Source organism: Podarcis pityusensis (genome assembly GCF_964106645.2).
Source record: "Podarcis pityusensis genome assembly, chromosome: 4".
Taxonomy (NCBI): Eukaryota; Metazoa; Chordata; class Lepidosauria; order Squamata; family Lacertidae; genus Podarcis; species Podarcis pityusensis.
The window spans coordinates 42,888,458-42,914,552 of NC_138027.1; the positions used below are offsets into that span (position 1 = coordinate 42,888,458).

The 26,095-nt window shown below is 38.7% G+C and overlaps 1 protein-coding gene across 4 annotated transcripts in view; it reads right to left on the reverse strand.

Annotated features, from left to right (window-relative positions):
• Nucleotides 1–26,095, reverse strand: part of CADM2 (cell adhesion molecule 2) — a 398,136-nt gene that overhangs the window by 59,042 nt on the left and 312,999 nt on the right. For all 4 annotated transcript variants that reach the window (XM_081001530.1, XM_081001532.1, XM_081001531.1 and 1 more), the window contains 2 exons: nucleotides 25,180–25,270; nucleotides 5,735–5,913 (listed from right to left, as the gene is read on the reverse strand). In XM_081001530.1, coding sequence (XP_080857656.1) covers nucleotides 5,735–5,913; nucleotides 25,180–25,270 — 270 coding nt within the window. The remainder of the gene's footprint in view (nucleotides 1–5,734; nucleotides 5,914–25,179; nucleotides 25,271–26,095) is intronic.

Sequence of the window (26,095 nt, forward strand, 5' to 3'; positions counted from 1 at the left end):
GAGAATATAAGACAGAAATATTCCATAGTCAGATACTGTGGGAGAAAGTGATTTCCCTATAACTTTATTTTTAGACTGTCCCAATTAAAGCATCACAGTGTTCATGTTGTTTGTATAATTAATATGAATAAACACTATGCTTACTCTTAATCTCTAATTATGATAAACTACACATTTTCATTTAAGTCAAGCCTCTGCTTGCACTAAAGCTGTCTAAATCTCTCCTGAGTTTTGAAGATAACTTTGGAAATTGAGGGAATTAGCAGATAGGGTCCCACTGAGAGAACTGTTCACAGGAAAGGGAATAAAAGACGGATAGGTGACTCTAAAGTACTCGATAATGAAAGCTGGGAGGAAGAAAAACTGCTGTGATTGAAAATAAGTAAGATCATTTTGTGGAAATTGTGTGCAAACATTAAAGCACAAATTAAAGAACAAAATGTAGGACAGATCCTGTTCAACAACAGAGTGCTCTTGTTCCATATTCTGAGATTCACACTGGGGAAAAGTTGCAGAAACTACATTAATTTCACACACGTGTATGACGAATAAATACAATTTCCTCTTTAGTTCTAAAGGGTTTTACTTCTTCCACTCTACCTCAGAAAATACCAGCACATAAGACCAATGAAATCAAATCAAATCCGTTTATTGTGAGGACCATGCCTGTACACAAACATTAACACAACAATAGTTAAAAAATATTAAAATTCATTACATACTACGCCAACAAAACCTTCATCCCACAAAATAGAAAGAGAGGGAAAACAAGCAACGAGTTAACGAGTTTCAAACACTGCCAACTGCATATCTGACCGGTAGATTCACAAAAACCCCAGTAGAACATCGTTTATGCCCTTGCCTTATGAAAATTAAAGAGGATCTTACACATTACCTCCTCTATTGCCCCATCTACTCGGGCTTTAGAGACGCATTGCTGCAAATTATACCCAACTCTATAACCAATCCTGAAGATAGAGTAAAATTTTTGTTAGTTGATGCAAACCCACGTATTACCCATGTGGTAGCGGTTTTTGTGATGAAGGCCATGAAAGCCAGGGAAAGATTTATGGATAAGACCAATGAAACTTATGACAATCAACTGATTGTGACAACCACATTTAGATAAGCAACAGAGCCAATACAAAGAGGGATAGGCTTTCCTTTGGATGTGCCAGCTGCTTGTCTTTGACAAAGGATATATAACTGTTCACATTTTAAGCTATTCAGATATTATAATTTGGGTCCTAATAATCTCAATTATTATTAGTTCAAAATAAGTTCAAAATTGTTTAAAGTTTATTTTTGTTGAGGAAACTATACAATGCCATAGTATTTCTCAGTTTTATTACCTACAGCCAGTAGGGTTAACTGGAATACTCAAACTGAAGCACTCAAAGTTGAACAAATAATGTAGGGAACAGTTTAGCCAGAGGGCTGACACTTGCTAAAAATCTACAGCTGAAACTACCCTATATAGTTTCTGTGAAGAAGGGTCGGTAAGAAGAAGACTGTATAGTGGACCTAAATTCAGTAAACATATTTATCGATAGATTTTCATGTTTAGAGAATCCTCCCACAGTATTCCCTCCTTTTACTCTTGGCACCATCTTTACTCAGAGAAATTAAGCAGAAACTTTGTAGCTCCACTTCCCAATTCTCAAGCAAAATTGTGAGCCAAGGAAATAGTGCTTATCAAACTCTGATCAATTTCCCTACTACTTTCACCACTTAGGTTAAACTCTCTCCCACCCATTCACACTTTATAAGATTAGTCAGGCACAACTGATAATCTGTGCAAACTCTGCTTCCCAAATGCAATGTCACGTGACCAACTGGAAAATGATAAGATGTATAGCACCAATTCTACTTAACCCCAATAGAGGTTCTTGGCAATTTCTTTCCAAAATAGTTTCATTCTGTTGTGCTTGGTCCTCTTAAATTGAACTCACAAAGGGGAAAAGACCATCATAAATTCCCTTACCCAACCATGGCAGTTATTAACTCTGCACTGGAAGAATATATTAAATGCTAGAGACAATTTTTGTGCAAAATGAAGATAAGGAAATATATGCCCTCTATTAAATGGCATAACCCTTTCTTCAATTTTCAAACTTCAAAGTAAGAAAAAAGGGGGGAAGAGTTCTGTCCCACTTGGTGCACCCAATAAAGCTATGCATCTAATCTCAATGCTGAAAAAATAGGAACAGGAAATTGTCTAAGATTATCATTATAATCAAACTATACTGAAGAATCGTTTGATATCAAACACTACTAAACACTGAAACTTTTAAAACTTGGAACATTTGACATTATCTTATTTTAGAAGGCTTACAGTGCTAATAAACTCAAATATATACTTCTGCAATTACCCTCTGTAGTTCCAAATCTATATTTGCAGAAATTTAATTAGGAAGAAACTCCAGTATCCATTTTTACAATAATAAAAATGTCAGCAAGGCCAACTTTCAGCTAGATAATATGAAAGATGTGCAGGCACAGACTACTAAGTAATCAAACTTAACAACAGAATCCTGATAACGATTAATATGCCTGACTCACTTTGAACTGGATAATCAGATGAACAGGGTGCAAGCAACTGAGCAGTGACCAAATATGGGGGAGCTCATGTGCATTCAGACATCTATATTTCTAAAGCAACCACTAAATGAAAAACTACGTCTTGAAGTAGTTTCAGTTAGCAAAATGTGTGATTTCTGAAAATGCCAACAGCTTTATCATCAAAGGCTTATTCACAAGTTTCCTCATTGCTTTTTATTGTTTTAATTAACAAGAATGGTTGGGGACTGCAGGCAGGTTAAGACTTGTATGCTTCAAAGAAACATGGGGTGTAATACATACTGTATCTATGCTCTGTGCTCATAGACTGCATTCAAACATCATAGTAAACCTGGAGTAGCCAACCTGATGTCCTCCACATGTTGTTGGAGTATAATTAAGATCATCCTTGACCATTAGCTATACTGATTGAGGCTAATGGGAGTTAAGTCCAACAACACCTGGAGGGAATCAGCTTCGCTATCCCTGAAGTAAACTATAGCTTATGCAAACAAGTCACCAAAAATGCCAGCTTTGTACACATCCCAGTCCCTTCCACTACATTTTCAAATTGGCTTGTTTGTTTTGTTTTGTTCTTTTAAAAACATAGTTTACTTCAACCATAGTTTGTTGGTTTGGACAACATGACAAAGTGTGGTCAAGCAAAAAAAGGATCTTCTTGTGGCTGCATTGGAATAAGAGGAAAATGAGACTCTAACTTGTCAGACTGAACTGGGGTCTAGCAAGTCATATGAACTGGGCTGTTGCATCATCACATGGAATCCCTGTCAATATGTGTTGGACATCCTGTGTGGCTGATACAGGTCATGTCTTGGACTCAATATAAAAGCATCCCCAAGGGCACTGGCTTAATTTCCTTCTGAAGATGTTTTATATATAGTCACTATCTCTCTGGGCTGTCAGGGGCTACATATCAGTGGTGGATGGGGCCTGGAATAAACAATTCTTCTGCTTTTTCACCATTGTTATCTCAGTGTAAAATTCCCTACAGGATTTGAATGATTTTCTCTCAAATTAAGTATACAGAGGATTAATTAAAAACAAAAAGTCAGAAAAATAAGGAAGAAATGAACAGGAGGAAGAATTTCTAATGGGATGGAATAATAGAGAAGTTCAGTAACAGCTGGAGGACCCATAAAATTAGATCAGAGCCACATGCAGATCCTGGGTTGCAGGTTGCTCACCTATAACTTATATAGAAGAAAGTTAAAGGGAGGTTTAATTTGCTCCTTGATACTGGTCGCCCCAGTGTGGTGAAATGCAGGGAACTGGCAAATACATCTTGTATTCTTCTAACTCCTATGTTGATTGTTGCTGTTTTATGGGGTTTTTTAAACGCCGTTTTAATTATTCAGTGTATTTGTGGGGGCTTAATGTTGTGCACCACTTTGTGCATCTTTCTTTTTAATTGGAAATAATTATAGAAAATTTACAGTTAAATTAAAAAATGTTCTAAAGGCACAGATTAACATCTCACCCACATAAAGCCAAAATATGATAGCAGACTGCTTCCAAAGTATTCAGAGTTGGTAATGGGGGTGGGGTAGAGGTGAACTAATATTTGTGTTTTATTTATTGAAGTTTTTAAAATTTAAACCTGAGTAATAAGTTACTGAAATTTTAATGAGCCTGTCATTACCTATGGCACTAATCCTACGTAAACTAATGATAAATTTCAAAGCACTTATCTAGCAGCATGAGCAGCATTAATCCATGGGGTGATTTTGATAAAGTACAGTTCAACAACAGAGGAAAAAATGGCTAATTAAAAAGTTGTTTAGAGAAGTACTTATTGCAAATGTGAGCAAACTGCATAATAGTAACATGGATGCCTAGTGAACTCTGCTGCTAGCGGCCTTGAATCGCCAAATGAAAATCTCCAAATGAAATACAAGCATTATTAAATTAACTTAATATTTCAGAACTGTTTGGTTTTTACATGGAGCCACCTTCTTTTTAAATGCAACAATTATTATTTTTTTGGGTGGGGATGCATGATTCCAGATCAAGAAAATTAGGAAGTTGTTTCAATAGGTCTACTCTTAATATGCCTAACTGAGGCATGGTAACTGAATTTCAGGAATTTACATTTCTGCATTTGTGATTCCCAGTTGTGTGAAAGCATTGCCTCTTATCTCCTACACCGATGCTTTCTAAATGGAGGGGGGGGGGTCACGTGTTTCTGGATTCCACCTCATACCTGAAAGTTCATGAGATTTAGGATAAAGCCCCTATCTAATGAGAATTATAGATTTTCAGCTCTGAATCACCACAATAATTTTAAGAGGGCTGCTGTCTTGGCAAAGCTCACCCACCTGCCTTAGCAAGTATAGTCACAGTGATCCCTTCGATTAGAGGAAGTCTAAAGCACAATTTGCAGCCAGCATTGACCAATCTATAAAATACATTTTTGTCATATTTGGCATTTCCCATCTGAAATATTCCTTTCAATTTCTTTCATGGTAGGAGTGCAGTAACATGGAAAATACTTTCAACCTATTGTCAAAAAACAACTACTACATTTTCAGAACTTACAAATTAGAAATATTCCCTGTCACTCATTCACTAGAACGTAACTTCCATCAAGCACATATTTCTGGATATTTGGCCTCTGCCAGCTGCCTGACACTTAATGAAATACTGGCTGAGTTAACATTTTTGTGATGAGCCAGGGTCGCTGGTATATTGTGGTTTACCATGAACAAGCAACATGTTTACACATGCATCCTGATGACTTCTGCTTTGTTCTTCCCTTCACATGGACAGGAGAAACGTATCAGGAAACCACAACATATGACTTCTGAAACCAGGGTCCTAATTTGCTGCTCCAAAACGTCAGGATTTGTAAACCACAAAAACTCATAGTTTAGAGCTTGCTTAGGGGGAAACAAACCAGGCTTCTAGGGGTTTAGATATTCAAGCAAGCCATGCTTAATTGCAGCTTCATGATTTGTTTCTCCCACTTACTCCAGGGGAGAAGCAAAGCAGAAGCAACCTGAGCTGCCGTTCATCAAGGTAAGCCACGATTAGCCAGCCAACTTTGTTTTGGGGGAGAAAGGCAGGGTAAACTTAATGCTAAATAAAACCAAACAAATTAATCGAAGCATATGTCAATGCACGCGATCATTTAAATGACAGAGAAGGAAGTACTCACCATGTATAATCAGAACATACTCTGCGCTGTTTAGGCCAATAGAGTTTGCTGCTTCACATCGATATGTACCATTGTCCGTTCTATTTAGGGAATTAATGTTTAGCTCCCTACCATTGACAACCATCCTTTCTGGATCTGGTAAATCTCCACCATCCTTTGTCCATAATACTGGATCTGGCCTATTAAAAACAAAGAGATGAAACCATTATTTTCCAATTCATTTTAAAATAAATGTGCATCATATCAAACCAACCCAACGTGGGTTTCTCATGCAGCAAACTTTAAGGACCATAAAAATAATTAAGTAAGTAATACAGACAGAGCTGAATAACACCATTCACAATTAAATATTATCTTTAAATTAGATAAAATATTGGTTGGTGGTAAGGTCATTTATTTATAATTGGCTTTGCAAATGCCTTAGAACTATAGAAATATTCATGATTAAATTTTCCTACAAAATGTTGCCTCTTTTAAACTATATCTCAAGATACATTCCTATTGATAAATTCTGCCTAATGACATTTACTTGATTTGTTCCTGTCCATTATATGATCTACAGGCTATTCTTTCAGAATTAAGCTTACAGTATATATTCAGAGACCCACATCCAAGTGCCTCCTCTGGCAAAAGCTTTTTTAGTAGGGGCTCCCTTCTTATGGAACACGCAGACTCAGCAATGGCACCCCCATTGCCTCCTTCTCAGTACCAATATTTTGAATGTTCTTTAGCATTTTTATTGCTATTGCTCTTGGTATCTTGTTAGTCAGATTAATTTTAATGGTGATTGTGTTAATGGCACTATGGTTATTGCTTTTAATTGATTCAGCTGTTTGTGTTATGGTATTTTTTTTTTTTTTATATTTAACTGATTTTTATAGAAGTGTAAAGGTTGCTTTTATTGCCACCTTAAGGTTTTGGTGTAAGGCGATGAATAAGGAAGAAATAATAACAATGATCATATCTACTAACTTTGGGACTAATTGAAATCTTAATAGCAACTAGTCTCATATTAAGCATGCATACACAGCCACAATATCATGCATAAAATGTGGTATTGCACCAGTATGCAACAGTACCTAAACCAGTCAAGCCAGCATGATGGGAACAAAGTTACTTTAGGCTGAAAACAATAAGACTTTACAAGGCAACACTTCAAGGCTTTAATTCATTAGTGGAGTGTGTAGGAAGATTATCACAGGCTGCTAAAAGGCACAGATAAAGCAAAACTACAGAATAGGTTAGTACCAGGTTCTTATAATAGTCATTAAGGAAAATAAAAAATACGTGGGTATAGCAATGGATGTGCAATAAAATCAGAGGAACTGGGACAGACAGGTAGAATTGTGGAAGAGAATTAATCTATAAAGGCTTGGTAACAATAAAGGTATTCTGTAATGGGAACTATGGAGAAGCAAAAAGTCTGTAAAGAGGAATCTGAGAGGACTACGAGAAAATATTTTTCACACGTAGTTATAAATTATGTGGTAGCCTATAAATTATGAAAAATTATAGCGTTTCTATTTTATGTCACTCTGTTCAAAACCTCAGGGTAAAAGAAAATATAAATATAATATATATATTTCCTAATAAATAACAGAAAGTCTAGCAATAATATACAATATTGTAATGCTACCATTAAATTTAACGCAGCAAGCAGAAACCCAAATGTTAACCCACAAATCTGTATACATACATTCTGATTCTGGTTTTCCTATGTATGAAACTCTAACAATAGCATATATGTTTTAGTGGGGCAGGTTACAATACAAAAAAATGAAGAAAGCTTACATTTTAGCAAGGAAAAAACAGTGGCACCTCCAGCTATCCATTAGCATGGGACCTCTATACACCTGCCCCCACCACCCAGTTTTAGTCTAACCAGTTCTCACTGTAAACTTATGGCTTATTACTATATTTATTCGAGTTAAATGCGCCTTCAAATCTAATGCACACCTCAATTTTCAGAACTTTGAAACAAAAAACAACAAAAAAGGATTTGGCTGGCAAGTGCAAATGTGCCATCGAATCTAATGTGCACTTTAATTTTTGCAACGTAATTTGGCCAAAAAGGTGAGCATTAGATTCGAGTAAATATGGTAGATTTCTGAGGAGGAAAGAACTGGACACATAGTACTAAACACATTGTAAAATACCAAAGGAAAGCCAGCCACTTACTACCACCCGCTTTTGTGTGTTAATGAAGTGTCTTCAAGGACCAGCCCTTTGGTGTACATCTTCTAGCCTCTGACCACGCAAGTCTCTAACTGCCTTCACCTGCCAGCACTCTCCAAAGTTTGACACTTTGACAAAGGAATTCCCTTCTGGCATTTCTTATAGATATTTATAGCACAAACCTAACATGCCTTTTCAGAACTGATCACTGTTTGGTTCAGTGATACTTATTCATACATAAGGGTGTTTAGGATCACAGTCTTAAGAAAGAAATATGGACATAAAGTCAACAATTTTCTGTTAGCCGTTCCAAAAATTTAACACCTCTCTTTTTTGCACGTTCATAATTCCTTCCTGCTATTTTAATGGTAGAGTTTTAATGTTTTCGTGATTTTTTTTATGTGCCCATCGTAAGCTTTGTGGGCTGTTTTGGGTTGAGAAATAGACCAGAATTCGTAAATAAATAATCTCTCACACTGAGCAGTACTTCCATATCATATTATATTATGCAATAATCTAACATGCTTAAAAGTTGCAATTTACAGAGTCAGCACCTTTAGTTTGTTGATAATATATCCGAATACTGACCCTAGTGACTGTTCCTAAAAATAGAAGCTATGTGGGAAAGGTATATTTAATATCACCTGACTGAGATAATCCGTGTTTAAATAATATATTTTTGATTCAAAAAATATTATGCAATTACTTTCACTTGGATTACACACAACAACAGAGACGGAAGATGAAATATTTGTTGAAAAATAAACATAGATTTGACATAGTAATAAATGCATTCCAGATACAACATAGTGTTTCTAGTTGCAAAAACAGTATTTCCTCGGTAAAAATAAATGTTTGTTATTTAACTTTATTAACTAACTATGTGCTGAGTCGGACTATACAGTACTCTGACTTACATCTGATACCAAAGCTAAAAGCTAAAGAAAATCTCTTATGCAGCAAACAGATGAGCTTGGAAGCCAGTTTTGCACATGTAATCTAGCAGAAAACATTTGTGTTCAATCAATCCATGTTTATGTTAAAATGCTGGCAGAGTTAATTTCTCTTTAAGGGGTAGAATGAGGCAGCTTGCTGAAAAGAGGTGTTCTTTTAAAACTAAGGTATTCTTAGATTTATAATTTCTCTCCCTCTTGTTCCTGACAAATGCATAAGGCATGCATCACTCAGTTGATCTACTCATGTTTCTCACAAGCTTTTAAGAATCAAATACTTCTGGAAAAAGATAGGCTAAGTTATTGAATACTGTATGTATTATATTACGTGTGTTGTAAGCAATGTTGGATATTGGAAAATCAGATTATCTTAGAGTATTGTTAGGCAATTTCTTGTAATATTTTAATCTCTCTGTTTCTATACCTGCAAAGGTGCAGGGAGCGGTGGCACCAGTGCAATGAAGCAGATTGTGGCAATTCAGGATAGTGCAGCTACACCAGAGCATCTCCTGCATGCAAGCCATGTACAAGGCAAATAATGGTGGAATGGGAATGCTGAGAAGACAGGACAGATACCTAGTGACCTGTAAGCATCATCCATCTTTGTTCGGGAGGCAGGAGGGTGAGCAGCAGAGAATGAGTGGGTGGTGTTAGGACAGAATTTGGGATGAAGTAAAGAATACAGTGGGACAAGATCAAGGCATAAATTGGTTGTAAGCACTGCAACTACCTCTTCACCCCAAACAACCAAGGTCAGACATGATTGGAATTGAACACGCTAATAATGGTCAGAATCCAATGAATCATGCAGCTAGTTCTGTGTGCTCACTGTGCTTTCAATACATTCTCTGAATAGTAGCTCTCCCCCATCTTCAACGAGTTGAATGGCAAACCCTTTTGAAACTAAGGTTGATCTCAACAGCCGTTTGTTTCATGGTATTGAGGGGTCTTTTGTTGAAAGAGCAGCTTGTTGGATAATGATAATAATAGTGATAATAAAATGAGACAGCATGAAAAAAAAAAAAAAAACAATTAAATACATGCTTAAATAAAATAAGACCATGCCTTCAGGATTCCCGGAGGAAAGAACACGAAATTAAAAGAGAGAGAAAAAGATCTAAAGCTGTATTTTACCACTGCAGTTTAAAGGGGAAGGCAAGATATCATTATAAAACCATCATTATAAAACCTTCCAAGAGATGTTATTGTCTGCCTTTGGGAGAATAGAAGGAAGAGAGAAGCAGAAAGCGTTCTGTTTCCTCTCCTATCTCCACTTACTATCTTCGAAAGAAAGACAAGCGGATTTCTCTTCTGTGACTCATAGAATAAATGTAGCTATAGATGCTGCACACTATGTTGTCAAGCATAAAGCTGAACATCGTCTTCACAAATATAGGAATATGTAGAACTATTCTGATTTGCAGTAACAATCTGGGTTTCATTATTATTACTATTTTAGAATGGTGTGTATATAATAAGGAGAATGTATGTTGAGAAGTTAATGTGCTTAACAAGCAGCCATTGTGCACATTCACCAGGCCTCATGGAGCAGCATGTGCACACAATCCTTCCAGGAAGAGGAAATTGTGCACATTTCCCAGTCCATGTATATAAACGGCTTTGGATAAATCCACATTCCCTAAAACTCCATAGTGCAACTGTAACAACAAAACTGGACACCTTTATCTGCCCCAGCTGCAATAAAACGTGTCGCTCCCATATTGGTTTTTACAGCCACAGCAGGCACTGTAACTCTCCAACGGTTTGACTTTACCCCAGATGCTGCACTTTTCCATTGTCTCTCAAGACAAATTGATGTCACTAATCAGGATCGTCTTATGTTTGCACTTGTGTTGCTGCTTCTAGAACAGATGGGTAAGGCTGCAGACCTATCCACTCTTAAATGGAAGTAACCCCTGTTGAACATAGCTAGACTTACTTCTGAGTAAGCATGCATACAATAACAATGCAGCTGCTGTTCTAAACTGCCATCAGTTGCTGAATATAATATAATATAAACTTTATGTCAGTACTTTAAAAATAGATGCTTTGATAAATTTGCATGCTAAGGTCAAATGGAACCTGGCATCAGGAACAAAACAATACTTTAAAAACTGAACTCTGCATAGCTTTGTTGCTACAGTATATGTGGTTGCAAAATTTAAATGATGCTGACATTGCAATAGCATGAAATTGTAAATCACATACACACACACACACACACACATTTTTCATTTGAGAAATAATGTAGTTGTAAATCCTTTAAACTAAGTTTTAAATCCCCTATAAAAGTTTAAATCCTATTTCACTCTAGGGAATGCATGTCATGCAAGAATGGGTTAAGTAGGGTTGCCATTATAAATTAGCTCAAGAAAAAAGCACTAAATATACAGTATAGGGGACAATTTTATCCAAGCGCAGAAGCTGAGGAAAGGTGGATAAGATTGCTATAGGCCAGGGCATTCTTTCCTATTCTTCAACGATTCTCTTTCACATGGCTTTGCTACTAACCATAAATGCTAACTAAGTGCCTATTAAGGGAGCAGATTGCTTTATCCATTTGGATGGCCATCTCACAGCCAGCTCCAAAGGATGTGGTGGCCATGAAACTGGTTTGCCTATTCCAAGGGTGGGCTGTGGGCCCACTGGCTCAAAAGAAGCAGCCTGCAGTTTGGCCAGGAGGGGAAAAAAAAGGCAATTTCATTTAAAAAGACTGAATGGATCAGACCATGGTCCATTTAGCCCAGCCTCTCATTCCCACAGTGGCCAACCAGATGACTTGTAAAGTTCATAAGCAGAGCTCAAATGCAATAGCCCTCCCCAAACTAGGGGAGGCAAAATACAATTCCATGTACAATCCCTAGCATTCCCCATTAAAATGGTGTCTGGTAAGAAGACTGGGACAGATCTCTGCTCAGGAATGTAAAGTGGGTAGTAGTGTTCTAAGCAGGACCGCTTGACTCAGCATAAGACACCTTTAGATGTCTAATATATATTCAGTATTTGCTGCTGCTTTCAGAGGGCAGGGGCCAAAGCTCAGTGCTTTAGTTCAATTCCTGGTATCTCCAGTTGTTGTTGTTGTTCTTGTTTAGTCCTTTAGTCGTGTCCGACTCTTCGTGACCCCATGGACCAGAGCACGCCAGGCACTCCTGTCTTCCACTGCCTCCCGCAGTTTGGTCAGGCTCATGTTTGTAGCTTCGAGAACACTGTCCAACCATCTCGTCCTCTGTCGTCCCCTTCTCCTTGTGCCCTCCATCTTTCCCAACATCAGGGTCTTCCAGGGAGTCTTCTCTTCTCATGAGGTGGCCAAAGTATTGGAGCCTCAGCTTCAGGATCTGTCCTTCCAGTGAGCACTCAGGGCTGATTTCCTTAAGAATGGATAGGTTTGATCTTCTTGCAGTCCATGGGACTCTCAAGAGTCTCCTCCAGCACCATAATTCAAAAGCATCAATTCTTTGGCAATCAGCCTTCTTGATGGTCCAGCTCTCACTTCCATACATTACTACTGGATCTCCAGTTAAGAGAGTTAAATAAGGGGTGAAGGCAAATACATCAGCTTGAGACCTTGGAGAGCAGACAATACTCAAGAAGGTGGGCATTCATCTGACCTTGAATAAGGTAGCTTCCTATGTACTTATGGGACGGATGTTCCTGTGAATCTGGTAGTGTGCTGTTTGCTTATTTCTGATCCCCTACCATATTTGCTCAACTGTCATACCTGCACAGCTCAGGTAGCGGGGGGGGGGGGGGAGGTGGGAACTGCAGGAGCAGCTGAAAGTGGCAGAATCATCTAATTGGTGGTGAAGCGAGAATCCAAGGATTTAATGAAAGAATGTATTTAGAACAAAAGTGTGCAAACTGTACAACTCCTCTCTTACATCCCCAACTGCATTTCATTAGCATTAACATGGCTCTCAATTAATCTCAGTAATTTGTAACAGCTATTCTGATGCACCCACTTGAGTACTGTATTATCTTGATACTGCTGACATTTGCATGTCTTGGGGGGGGGGGGAGGGAGAGATATTTATCGTCCTTCAAATCTGCTGAGCCTTTCCCATCCTTTGTTTTCCCTGTTTTAAGAAGGAACAATTTCTCACAGTTTTCTTACTACAGCTGTTTATGAATAAAGAAGGAAACAAAGGCCTTGATCCAGAAATGGGACTTATGAGCTTCTGTGTTCACAACAGGACTGCTGTCTTTCATCTGACCTATGCCTACCCCCTACTTTTCTTGACTACATTGCAAATGACTTTTGAAATGTGAGAATAATTAAAAGACACCCCTGTGCTATTTTGAATGAGGGGTGGCTACAGTTCAGATAAGGCAAGAAGCCATGACACGGTGGCAAACAACCTCTTATCACCAGCTGCACCCCAAAACACTCTACATGCTTTAAATTGAATTATTTCCTCACTCTTACTTCTTCATGTTTAAAACCCATATTTTTAAAGCCTGTATTTTCCTTACATAGGAATGATTTATTTATCAATATTCATTAACAAAAAGCTTCACTAATCCTCAAAGATAAATGCTAAAAACCTAAGAATAGCAGAAAAACAGCACACCAGTTGAGTCAGGAATAAGATCAAGCTGGGCTGAGTGTCAGATCAAAAGGATAAATCAGTAACATGCTGAGTTCAGGCAAGGTGGTCAACTGCTAGGAGATCTGAAAATTAGCCAGCAGTCAAGGAACCAGAGGAGCAGTACAGCCAGGAACAGCGTCCAAAGTTTAAAAAGCAAAATGAAAGCCAGAACAGAGCAAGATGAGAGAAAAACAAGTAGCCAGAAGCTTGCGAAGTCTGGGGCAGCAACAGTCAAGGAAGATACTTTGCTACTTTGCATCTCTGTTGATTACTAGGTGTCTGCTTACTCAAGGCCAAAAAAGATTTGCATCCCCTAAAAGAGGAAAGAATACACTGTTTTGCTTACTTTATATGTACAGATGCACATTTAAATAAGGATAATTTAAATATGACTACAAAGCTAAAGACAAAGGCTCTCATAACCAAAGAATTGAGGTAGGCCCACACATAAACAATTGCCACAAACTGGGTTTACAATACTTCCCCTCCCCCAGCCACCAGTGTTTGTTCACTTGAGTTCATTTCTTTCTCCCTACCTCCCATATAAACACATACACAACATTCATTCATCCCCTCTGTCCGTCTGTCTCTCTCTTCCTCCCCCCCCCCCCGGCTCTTCTTATAAAGCTGTTCCAGTGAATCATTAATCTTACAAAATGCAACCACTAAGGCTTCTTCTGTCAACATTCTTAACGATTCAAGGTCAATCCCAGATTCTCACAGTTTTATCTTGCAGGTGGAAAATTCCCCCGGCTCAGCTCTTGTAACAATTTCAAAGGCTTCCTCTAGGGGGAAACAATTTCTATTTGTATCAATCCTTTTAAGCACAGTTCAAACAATAAAGTTAGTTTCAATTTTCAATTACTTTTACTCCTTTTTAAACGCAGAAGGAGACAATGGAAACAATGTATTTCTCTTCTTTAACTTACTGTCAGCAGACGATCTATTCACAGTCAATGAGCATATCCAAAACTTCAATCTTTACTAGCAGCCCATTTCCAGGTTCAGAGCGGTGGTAATTTGACTTTCTTCACTCTCTCCTGCAGGCTTACGTGATCTTAAATTTCCCCCCTCTTCTCCTGCTTCCAAGGGGGGTTTGATGGTTTAACCGATGGAAGTTTAATCCTTTATGTGAGACTTTCCAAGGCTTAGGTTGCAGCCTCTTTGCTTCAATCTATTTACAAAAGGGGGAGGCGAACTTCCTGTTTGAAACCTCCCCGTTTCGGTGCCAAATTAAGACGTTTAAAAATCCAATTTTCCGTTCTATTCACGGGTAGTTGTTTTAAGATCAAATTGTCTACAGGAAAAAGTCAGCGCTCTCCTGCAACAGCAATGCGGCTTCACTCTGTGAAAGAAGCAGTCGATTCGAAGCACCGCACCACTCACCCCACGTTGCTCCGGATCCCCGAAACCGGGTTTCCCCGCGAGTAGGGGAGGCGCAGAAGGTGCCAGCCGAATCCCACGTCCACAAGCTTCTCCTGCCTGTGGTTTTTAGTGGGTCTCCGCCTTCGCCGTGGCGGCCAGACCCTGATTTCCACGGAGCAGATTCCTCCTGATCAGAGGAATTCCTCCATTGCCGGAGGCGCTAACCCGGAAGTCCCGCTGAAATTTATTGGGGGGCCCACATCATTGTCTACAACAGCTAGGATTTTTTTTTTTTTTAATGAAATCTGGGGATTATGGCTCATTGGGGGAAGCAACTGTTCCTCTTGCTTCTCCCCTATGCTGTCAGTCAAAAGTACTGCAACTTCATGTATACCACCCTGAGCTCCTTGGAGCAGTGGTTCTCAACCTGTGGGTCCCCAGATGTTGTGGGACTACAACTCCCATCATCCCTGGCCTTGCTAGCTAGGGGTGATGGGAGTTGTAGTTCAACAACATCTGGGGACCCACAGGTTGGGAAAGGCTGCCTTGGAGGAAGGGCATGACATAGAAACAAAAGATACATAAAAGTGGCACAATCTCTAACAATCAGCTGAGTAATACCTCCTTACTACATGAATAGCTGTTGCTTGTTCGATGCCAATGATAGCATTTTGAAGGGAGGGTATGATAATACCAAATGCAAGCCGTGGGAAAAGGATATTACAAATGTGCTCATTTTGTTTCCTTCTTCTGAAAGGTTGAATGCTTAAAAGATATTTGATTATATTTTCATGGTTTCTAAGTTCTAGGGTTAAATGGTGTACAGATGACATTGCCTTATAGTCTTTGTTAGTTCTAAGATACAGACTTTTAAAACCATATTTTTGTCTTCCATAATTTCAAGGGAAAGAAAAAAAAATGCATTTCAATGATGTATCACATGGTAGTACTTAAGAGGTTGCATTTAGATTTTTCTTCCTTCACACTGTATTTTTTTCTGCAGCATTTTTGGAGCAAACATTGCAGGAAAAGCAGTTGAGTCTTAAGAAAGCTCTTTACTGAACAGAGCCCATTAAGCCATCTGATCACTTTACAGACAACTCGAAGAGAAGTTCTTAGGTACTATAGTGAGAGTTTTACTGTGAAGTGTAATTTATAAATGGGCTCTAATGCTTCTCCCTGTTTCTTTCCATGACACTTTTTATGACACCAATTTTGCTGCTTTGTAGGGAAAAAGGGATTCCCAAACGGAAAATGAAAATCTAGTTGCATGACAGCAAATCTATTAACTGCAACTTGAAATTGAATATATTATTATAGTATATGTTTACACCTTAGCAGAAATGATGCATTTTTATAAGTATAACTCTCTGTATAATGCTACATTACCAATTCCAAGCCTTTAATGTATTGTAATATTTGTGAATAGGGATACTAAACTAACATTTATACTGTCCTTCAAAATAATTGGCTTTTTGTTACAAGGCAGCTATCTGAGAAGGTTTTCCAAGTATATTCCCTCAATGGAGTCATATTCATTCTCAGGTGTGACTTCTGTAGGACTTCAGAATGTGTAATTGAATATACACCATATTGCTGATGCACAATTAGTAAAGTCAGCATTGACTACAATGGGACAACTAGTCTCTTCAAAGCTATCTAGCTTCAAAGGAAATTTCACACAGTAGGCAGCTGGAGAGATTTAAAAAAATTATGGTAGCAGTCAACAAAAAAATCAGATGTTAAAACTATCTAAAATGAAAATGGAGTACAATAATATATAGAAAACTTGTCATATTTTATTTTGTCAAATCTCTGGGCATATATCCCAGTCTACTTCAGTTATTTGCATACTGCAGTACTTAAATTGATCCATGTCAGCTTTGATAGAAATCTTAGCCCAAATAGCAATTATAGTCTTTGTTTTGCATGTAATTAGGACAGCTATGGAGAATGAGTAAAAAAAAAAAAAAAGCTCTTTACATTATTCCTATTTACTCAGCTATGTTTCAGAAAGACATATAGAAAAATAAACTGAAAGTTCCATTTGTTAATACTTTGTTGATAGTCCAAGTAATTGAGTAGAGTCTTTAACACAAATGATTATTTGTAGCTTTTTAGTCTGTTTGTTCCAACCGATGTACAGTTTGTATGCATTATATGAATCTGATGTCATCAATACAAACAAATTTTACCCACAAGTTTTACCTCAAACCTTTGCCTGATAGTCTTGGGTATAGATGTTTGGCAAGTATTTTTGTTTTAATGTTTACTGGAATCTGTCAATCATCTGTCAATTATATCAAGAAATAAACTTCTTCTGTTTCTATTATGTCTACTAATATCTCCTACAGTTATATGAATATGGTAAATGTTTACCCTGATAAATAGTGTAATGGGAGCATGTGACCTACATATTAGCCTTTTATTCACATATTCATTCAAACCTCATGGAGAAACTGAAGTTTCACTCTGTTCCCAACTTTTGGAACCTTTGCCTCTGAGCACAATCCTGTGTTGTGTTTACTCCAAATCAAGTTGTATTGTGTCTAGTAGGCATACTTCCAGGTAAGTGTGCTTAGGGCTGTAGCCTTAAGAGTCCTGTATTCTTCTCTGAAATATAATCCAAATTCTTGAAGAGAGTGAGCTTACATATTCTTTAAACCCCAATTCTGACTCTATGTTTTTAAAATGAATATCAAAAGGCTTTATCTGAATTACTTTTCCAGATATTACTACCCATCCTTTCCAAGCAGAAGTTAGCAGTGACTTCCTGGAGTCTTTCAGGATAGCCATTAAGATCTTTAGATATCTGATCTTAAGTTTATGTGCCTCATTCATATTTCACACTGCTAGAGCAAGGAAACCAAGTGCCTTGCCTTGGCAAAGAGTACTAAGGCTCACAGCATCCAATTAATTTCTTTCTCCACAAAGAAACTGGAGTAGCTTACCTGTAACTGGTCTGGGAGATGGTCCACAGTGTCACACATATGGATGACTAGGAAGTGCTTCCTGCAAGGAGGGAGGGCAGGAGCACATGCTAAGTTGCCAGCCATGCAACCCAGGAAATACTTATCAGTCATCATAGGTTCTCACCTGACTCAACCTAATGTATCATAGAAACCATCCTAGTTAATCTCTAAAATCCTAACATTATACTAGTGGGTCTGTGTAATCATGACACAGATACACTGAGACAAATTTATGTCTTGCTTGCAACTGTATTTGTTCTACAAGTTTTCATTTTATGTTACAGAGTTGGTCACAGAACCACCTTGAGAAGGCACTTCAGTGACTAGAACACACAAAACAGGGAGCAGCTGATAGCCAAAGACAATAGGCCTTTTTGCTAGTAGTCATGTATTATGAAGAAAAGAGAAGGTCAAATGTTAACCACTCTCTCTTTATGCAGGCTGATTTCTCCTTCCACCACGACATCTACATTTGATAACATCTCAACCCACAGCAGATTCATTTCTTACACTTTATAATCTATTCCAGGGTTAGTTATTTGATCCTTAAAAATCACCTCACTAAAGGGAGCTTCTTAAGAGTTGTATTCAATGTTAGTTATACTCATCATAGACCCACTGAAGTTAATGGACATGATTAACATAGGGCCATAAATTTCACTAGGTCTACTCTGTGTAGAACTTTACTGGATTCAAACATACACATTGTGGTTAGTTGTGAAGGGTACATAATTTTATTCGACTTCTATATTTTGCTTTAATTTTAAAAGGGTATAAACCACTCCATGTCAAAAATGAATTTCTGGGTAGTATCCAGATAAATTTAAAATTACAAAACAAACCAACAATATGTTTTAACCAGCAAAAAATACCATAATCTAAAATACCCTGACAAAACAAAAGGTTTTAATTTAGTGCTAAAAATAAGTAGTGCCAGTGCCAGGCATGCCTCCCTCAAGTTCACAATAGGTGAACCAGCAAAGTGAAGGCTGTCTCTACTGTACATACATAGTTTGCTTTTCCTAAAGATGGAGCATAGAGAAATTGACTTTTCTGATTGCCATAGCAGAATTTATACAGGAGAAATATAGGCAAATAGTATAAAAATCAGAGGAGGCCTCCCTTGCTTTGAAATGGAGAAATTAGGATTTACACAATGGCAAGGCCTTCACACATAAAGTATATATTTGTACTTAAGCACAAAATTTAGCATGAAAAATGGTCCAAGTTCTTCAGATGCTTTGTTTTAATGATGCCCTATAAACATAGAAGGAATGTGTTGTGAAAAGGGTTGTTGACTTTTTGAAGTCAGTTGTCTGAAGTGTCTATTCAAATAGATAGACACTGTCAGGGAACTGCCATCGGAGCTAGAGGTGGAGGGAAGGCTCCAGAGGGATGCCGGAGAGGATCCCAGTAGGGAGAGAGGCAGCCCGTCCGCTGGGGAAGGAAATCAGCGTAACACCAGTAGAGAAGGGGGGCAGATGGGGGAATCGGAGAGGAGGCTCCAAGACTCCTCGCCGGAGACCAGCGGAGAGTGTACGGGTCCTCCGCTGCCCACACCCTCCCTGCGCAGAAGGCTTCCGCGCAGGGAGACTAGGCGGAGACTAGGCATCAAAGAACTTTTGTGCTGGAAGAAGTTTAAGAAACGCCCACTGACGGATTCTGCCAGCGACTGAGACAGTCACGATGCTAGAGGCTGTTCAGTCAGAAAGGGTTTAACCAGGTAACCTAGCCAGGAGTGGCAGCAACTTACGCACGAGCAACCCCTAAATCCATTACAGACACGTGAACGTTGTTCTCTAGTTCCAGTTTCTTCAAAATATGGGATTTTGCAAGATTACATTATACACCCAAGCCATATGGACATTCCATTTGAAGACAGTAGCTGAGAAGCTACTTTTCTCACGCTGAAATCCTTCAAGTCCGCAACTCTACTTGTCTCAAGACATTTAAAAGTAAGCTAAGATATTGTGAATGTGTCTATCTCAAAATAGATAAATTTCACCTTATATTTTGTTTGCATATTCCATAGAAGTTAACAAGAGCAAATATTATCTTTCCTTAAAGTAGCATATCTTCTATATTAACAGAATCAATGACAGAAAGATTTCCATACCTTGTATGCTGAGCACATTTTTTAAATAAATGATACGTTGTGTGAAAATAGCACATCCCTCTGAGATAGTCTTAAACACAACATGAGGTGGGAGCCTTGCTAAAAAAGCAGAATTTCCACACTTGGAGGATTGTTCAGCTTCCAGTATTTTTTTAGTATGCTGAATACTTTAGAATGCACTATTCAGTGTGGGTTGCAAAGTGTAGTACTGATCCAAAAAGTCCAGAAAGTTTTTGTAATGCATCCTTTTGTTTGCGTTGACATGTCTTTTGGATGAGGCACCATAAGGAAAAGCACCCACTACAGTGTCATGGCTGTTGTGCTCATGTAATGCTACACGTGAAATTTTTGTTTTACCTGTCATATTTTTTCCAGTTACTTTTATTGATACAACAACATCATTCACTATGTATTTTAGAGAGTGGTTTATCAGTCCGTTTGTCCATTTGTTCTCTATAAGTTCAGATGCCTCTTGAGATATCGTTGCCAAACTCAGCCACCATTTTGAATCAAAGTGCAGGACTGAATTGTCACCTTCCCCCCCCCCCTTTTTTTCTTTGCATAGGTTTGGCTGCCTCTCAAGATATTATTGCCAAGCTCAGCGCAAGCACTCCCAAGGTGCGGGTGGCAGATGCTGTTACAATTTAGATACCAGGCAACCTTTTGAATCAAGATGGTAGACCAAAATGTCAATTTCACATGACTTCACCTATTTTTTGGCATGCATTTGATGGCAAACTTGGCATGAGGGTTTCTGAGGTGAGGATGGCAGTCTTCGCTGATGTTTGGATGTGACTTTGGCATGACTTCACCTGATTTTTGGTGTGACGGGTCCAAACACAAATTGTACTATCCATTTAAAATCAAAATATATCTTTGGTTTCTAAAAATTCCTGGACAGGGTTGGACACTCCCTGCTAGTATAATATATAAAGCATAATTTGTTTAGAAATGTGTGTTGCCTCTGGGAAGGTTAATAAATATTGTGGTACATATATATTTGGCCCTGTAGCTACTATTCTTGTAAGATCTCATATTCTGTTCATCAAGCTGATTACATTTCTACATATGCGCTGAATCTGTTTCTGAGCATTAGCTAGGAAAGGTAGAGGGTTCTTTAAAAGTCACAAAGGGATTAGATTGAAACACATATTCCAAATCATTTGAATCAAGCAGAATCCAAGAAGACAAGTCTTTCTGAGTTACTTTGTATTGCTTGACACAAATAATAAAACTTGAGCTTTAAAAAGACAAAGAAGAGAAAAGCCACCTATCTGATGTCAAGTAACCATTAGTCAGCCCAAGTACTGCTTCTGAATAAGACACATAGACAAAGGAAAATCTTAACTCTTGTCTGACACCTGTCAAATATAAGGTCTGTCTGGCTCTGAGTTCTGTGCACAGTGGCAGGAAAATTATTTTTTTAAAGTGTGGCATCTGCTACAGAGGAAGAGGACTGAAAGAAGGAAGCAACAGACTTTTTCTCTTCCTGGCAGGGTATTTTTACAGGCTCCTTTACCATTTCTACAACATGTGCATCATTATTTTCCATTGAAATGTTACAGGTGTTAATTGATAAGGACTATGCATAGCGCATTTCAAGATCAAAATGTATTGCTTCAAACAGCCTGCTCTTGCATACTTTCAGTTACAGAACTACCATTTGCTTATCTGCCAAGCATCATTGCTTAGAAGCAGTGAAAAGAGGGAAAATATTTCACACTTAAAAGGGTGCAGAAATTCTAATATGCACAATATCATGACAAGCATCATAACCATAAAAAACATCATATCCATGTTTAATCTGCACATCAATTTATCCTAAGTCAGACATGCCCTGACCACAGACTTTGTAGGTCCTGACAGGGAAATTGGCATAAAAATGGGAGCCAGTGTGGGTTGCGCTTTCAAAATGACCCAAGGTGTGATGAGCATAATTTTATTCCAGGTAGCATTCTCTCAGCCTCCTAATTTTGTGCTAAATTCCCAAAGAATCAAAAAAGTCTATATATTCAAAGGGGGATTGTAAAGCCCACTGATTGTTGCAGCCTGCATATGTTTTTGCATTGCAGGGGGTTGGCTCTCAGGGTCCCTTCCTGCTCTACAAGTCTCTGATTCTCTGATGTTGCCGTCACATTCCACCAGTTCACAGAAGCATCCAGGAGTATAGGTTTCCACCAAGCTTATGTGGTGGTACTATTTGTGTGAAAAGATGCCTCTGCATGGGAACGGTACGGTGTGCCACATTTTCAATGTAAGTTGTGAAAATGTAGCTACAAATTTTGACTACACATAGATTGCACACAGGCTCTGCACAATAAGGCTTCCCTCCCCATCCTCTCCATTGCAACACTTGAAAAATCTTCCGGGCGAGTTGGGACCCTTGGAAAAGGCCTGGAATATGCCACAGAGGGGATGAAGTGGCAGGAAACACTGCGTGGGGACACGGAGACAGGAAGCATGAGAGACAGACAGAGAGACAAAGAAGCGGAAAGAGAGAGCTGTGTCTGCTGAATTTCAGATTCAATATCATTAATTTCACATTAGTTTCACATTGTGGTCCAGTTCACATTGTCAATTTTGCCATCGTGCCATGGTCCTGTATTTGTGTGAAGCAGATTCATGGTGACAGATTTGGGAGCAACTTACATAAGAATAGTTCCCAGAATCTGCAACTGCTCAAATTAACATGATAGGACACACCACACACCAACTGGTTGGAGATTGGGTATGCATTAACACTGGTGCTAGAAGTGGGATTCTGCTTCCTTAAAGGAGGACTGTGTGTCAAGGAGTGCCTGAGGTAAAATAGAAGGAAGAATGGTAAGATTCCTGGAGCAGATGAAGTTGATGTTCTAGCAGCAAACCTAAAAGCTAGCAGAATGTTACCAGCAGCAACACCAGTGGCTCTCTTAAGAACTGTGAAATTCACTGTGATGGTCTCCCACATGCAGCTGAAGAAGAGTTTGGAGTCTCTAAGGTCCCATCTGCACTATACATTTAAAGAAATATCATGCCATTTTAAGTAAGCATGGCTTCCCTCAAAGAATCCTGGGCACTAGAGTTTGTTAAGGGTACTGAAAGTTGTTAGGAAACCGATAGAGGGGCTGATTGTTAAACCACTCTGGGAATTGTAGCTCTTTAAGGAGAATATGAGTCTCCCAACAACTGCCAGCACCCCTAACAAATTGCAGTTCCAAAAGTTCTATGACTGCTTAAAGTGGATTGATACTGCTTTAAATGTACAGTGGTACCTCGGGTTAAAATCTTGAGGTTACAGACCCATAAATAGTACCTCGGGTTAAGAACTTTGATTCAGGATGAGAACAGAAATCGCGCGGCGGCGGCATGGCGGCAGCAGGAGGCCCCATTAGCTAAAGTGGTACCTCAGGTTAAGAACAGTTTCAGGTTAAGAACGGATCTCCAGAACGAATTAAGTTCTTAACCCAAGGTACCACTGTACAGTGCAAATGAGGCCTAAGTGAGTAGATGAGAGCCTTATCTCAACAGCCACTACCCAGTAGCCCAGCTACAAAGCACCCAGACCAGAGTGGCCAAGAAGATACAGGGAACAGATGGACAGCTGAAGTTCTTGGACCATGAAGAACTGTAGTGAGTAACAGAAAATTAAGACGCTTTGTCCAGAAGCCCAGGAAAGAAGCCTCAAGCTAGGAAAAACAATGGGTTGGAAGGAGGAAGGAAGGCAGTGTCAGATAAGAGAGCGCTATAGGCTTGAAGAAATGAGATACTGCTGATTTGCACACTGCTTATGCACTGGCTATGGGGAAAAAGAGCAGCAGGAGAAGAAGAAGCTGGACACACATGTGTCAGGAGCAGCCAGCTAGCACTTGAAGAATTGGTGTCACCTCTAACAGACAAATAACAGGCTAAACTCCAGTAGACTAGAAACAAAGCAACAGCAGAGACAGAGATTACATAGAAAAACAGCTAAATTTCCCTAATATCATTTGTGTTCTAGAAGGGCTTCCTCTCCTAAAAAGAGTGAAGGTTTTTTTTTGTTGGCATCTGTCTGTCTCGAGAGTCAATGGAGTGCAATCCTGGGGATGAAGTCAAACCGCTGGAGAATCACAGTGCCTGCTATTGCTCCAGAGACCAAGAGCTCATAACCATGTTGTTTTTGCTGCATTAGCAGCCCAGAAGAGACTTCTCTGGGGTGCTAGCTTGAGCAGTGTGTATGGAGGTCCTAGGCTGCCCAGACAACAAGAGCCCACACTCGGCCTCGCTGAAGTGGTCCAAAGAAAAGCAGAGCAGCATGTTTCGTACCAGCCCGACTGCAGGAATTGCCAGAAGGAGGCATACAAGACACCATCGAACCATCTTAGAGACTCCACTCTGGATTTGTGAGGAGTTTACCCCATAGTCTTTTCTTTTCTCAAAGATATCCTAAAAGGCAGTGGTTATGGTTTATTCCTTTGGGTTTACTCCTGAAGCCTTTCTTATGAATATGAGTCTGCTAGACCCAAGTCCCTTTCACAAATGGGAAAAAAGTTTTTCCATTTGTGAAATGGATTTAGCCTGTAATTTGTATTTTATTGTGATCTGCCCTGGGGGCCATTCAGCTGCAAGGCAGTATATAAATACACTAAATAAAAATAAATATGGAGGTTATGCCTGGGAAGCATGTAATGCAATAGTGGGGTTATTTTTATTTTCTCCTCAAGTGGCAGATGCTGTCTAGTAGTAGTAGTAATAAGAAGAATAATAAGAGTTTGGGAGTGGGTTTAAGGTTTTTGAAGAAAAAGGTAATTTCAGCTGAAACTCAAACATATACAGCTTCACTCTCTTAATGCTATTTTTAAAAGTGAGATAGTTGAAAAGACAATTTGCATATATCATTAAATTTCCAATTACCATGTAAATGACAACCAAAGCAGGCAAAGAGTTCAACACTTTGCTTGGATAAAAAAATGTGTTGATTTTAGAAGTTTTTTCATCAGATGTGAGGCTTTGAGAGTATGTACCTATCATCAGTCTGACGATGTGAACAGCAAATAAGCCTGCAATCCTTTCAGGTTGAAACAGCTTACTTTAAAAAAATGCACAGCAGGAATCCTTTCCCAAAACTAAAATAAATGACAAAGTAAAAGACCAGTCTTCCATAGGCACTTAATGAAGACATGCTTCAAGGGGTTTTCAGTACCAGAGATCACTTTACACCCCAGGACAAGAGAAAAACAGTAGAGTTTTGCAGTCAGAGGCTGCAATCAAAGGAGAATAAAGAATATAACAAAAATATATTGCTTGTTAAATCACTTACAGTGGTTTTCCTTTGGATTCACAAATCAAAGTTATAGATTGTCCTTCTTCTGGCCATAACGTGGAAGGGATTATTTTAACTGACGGAAGATCTGGAAAAAGATAATATTTGATGAATTACATTAAAACTGGACACCCATTGTATTATGCAAAGCATTTAAACAGTGTGAGATTTCACTTATATATCCATGGACTTTAAGATTCTAATATATATTGTCCTTTGCCAACTGTGAGACCAGGTGGTAGTATGAGATTGTGCCGTGGCTTGCTGGTGAACTGTAGCTTCTGCCACTGAGCACCACAGAATACGGATGGGGGCCTAATGCCCTTACAAGAGGGTGATGCACTGTAACAAAAAAAGCTGCCAGGGCAGTTTCTGGAGCAACTAGCCATGCTTGGTAGAGGTGATGCCATCAGTGGCCAGTGTCAGGAGTTGCTATTCACTCTGTAGCCATGTACCTTTACTCAGCTGAATTAGCAGCCTTGCTACCTTCACTGCCACACAGAAACACTCTCCAGAAAGGGTGCTGGACCTCTTCCCCACCCCAATTCTGTAGCCCTGAGTGCTGCATGCTGTAGTCTACCAATGAATCACTGAACAAGCAACAGCTGAGTTCTAGAGGAAAATAAAGACACCCCTACATCATTGCGGGCATTCCTTGGAGAGCATGGTTATAGACAGATTTGCAATTGAAATAGAAAATAGAAAAATGAATTTACTGAAAATGAATAACAAGCACTTCACACAATCTTTGCTTTGTAGATGGATGTGAATATTATTACAAAAAAAGGACTGCATTAAAAGTATATTCAAATGAACATATTTACTGGCATAGTAATCTGAATTCATAATAGAAAGTCTTCCATGAGCTCTTATAAATTTCTTTTTTAAAAAACCTTGCATTACTGAGGATATA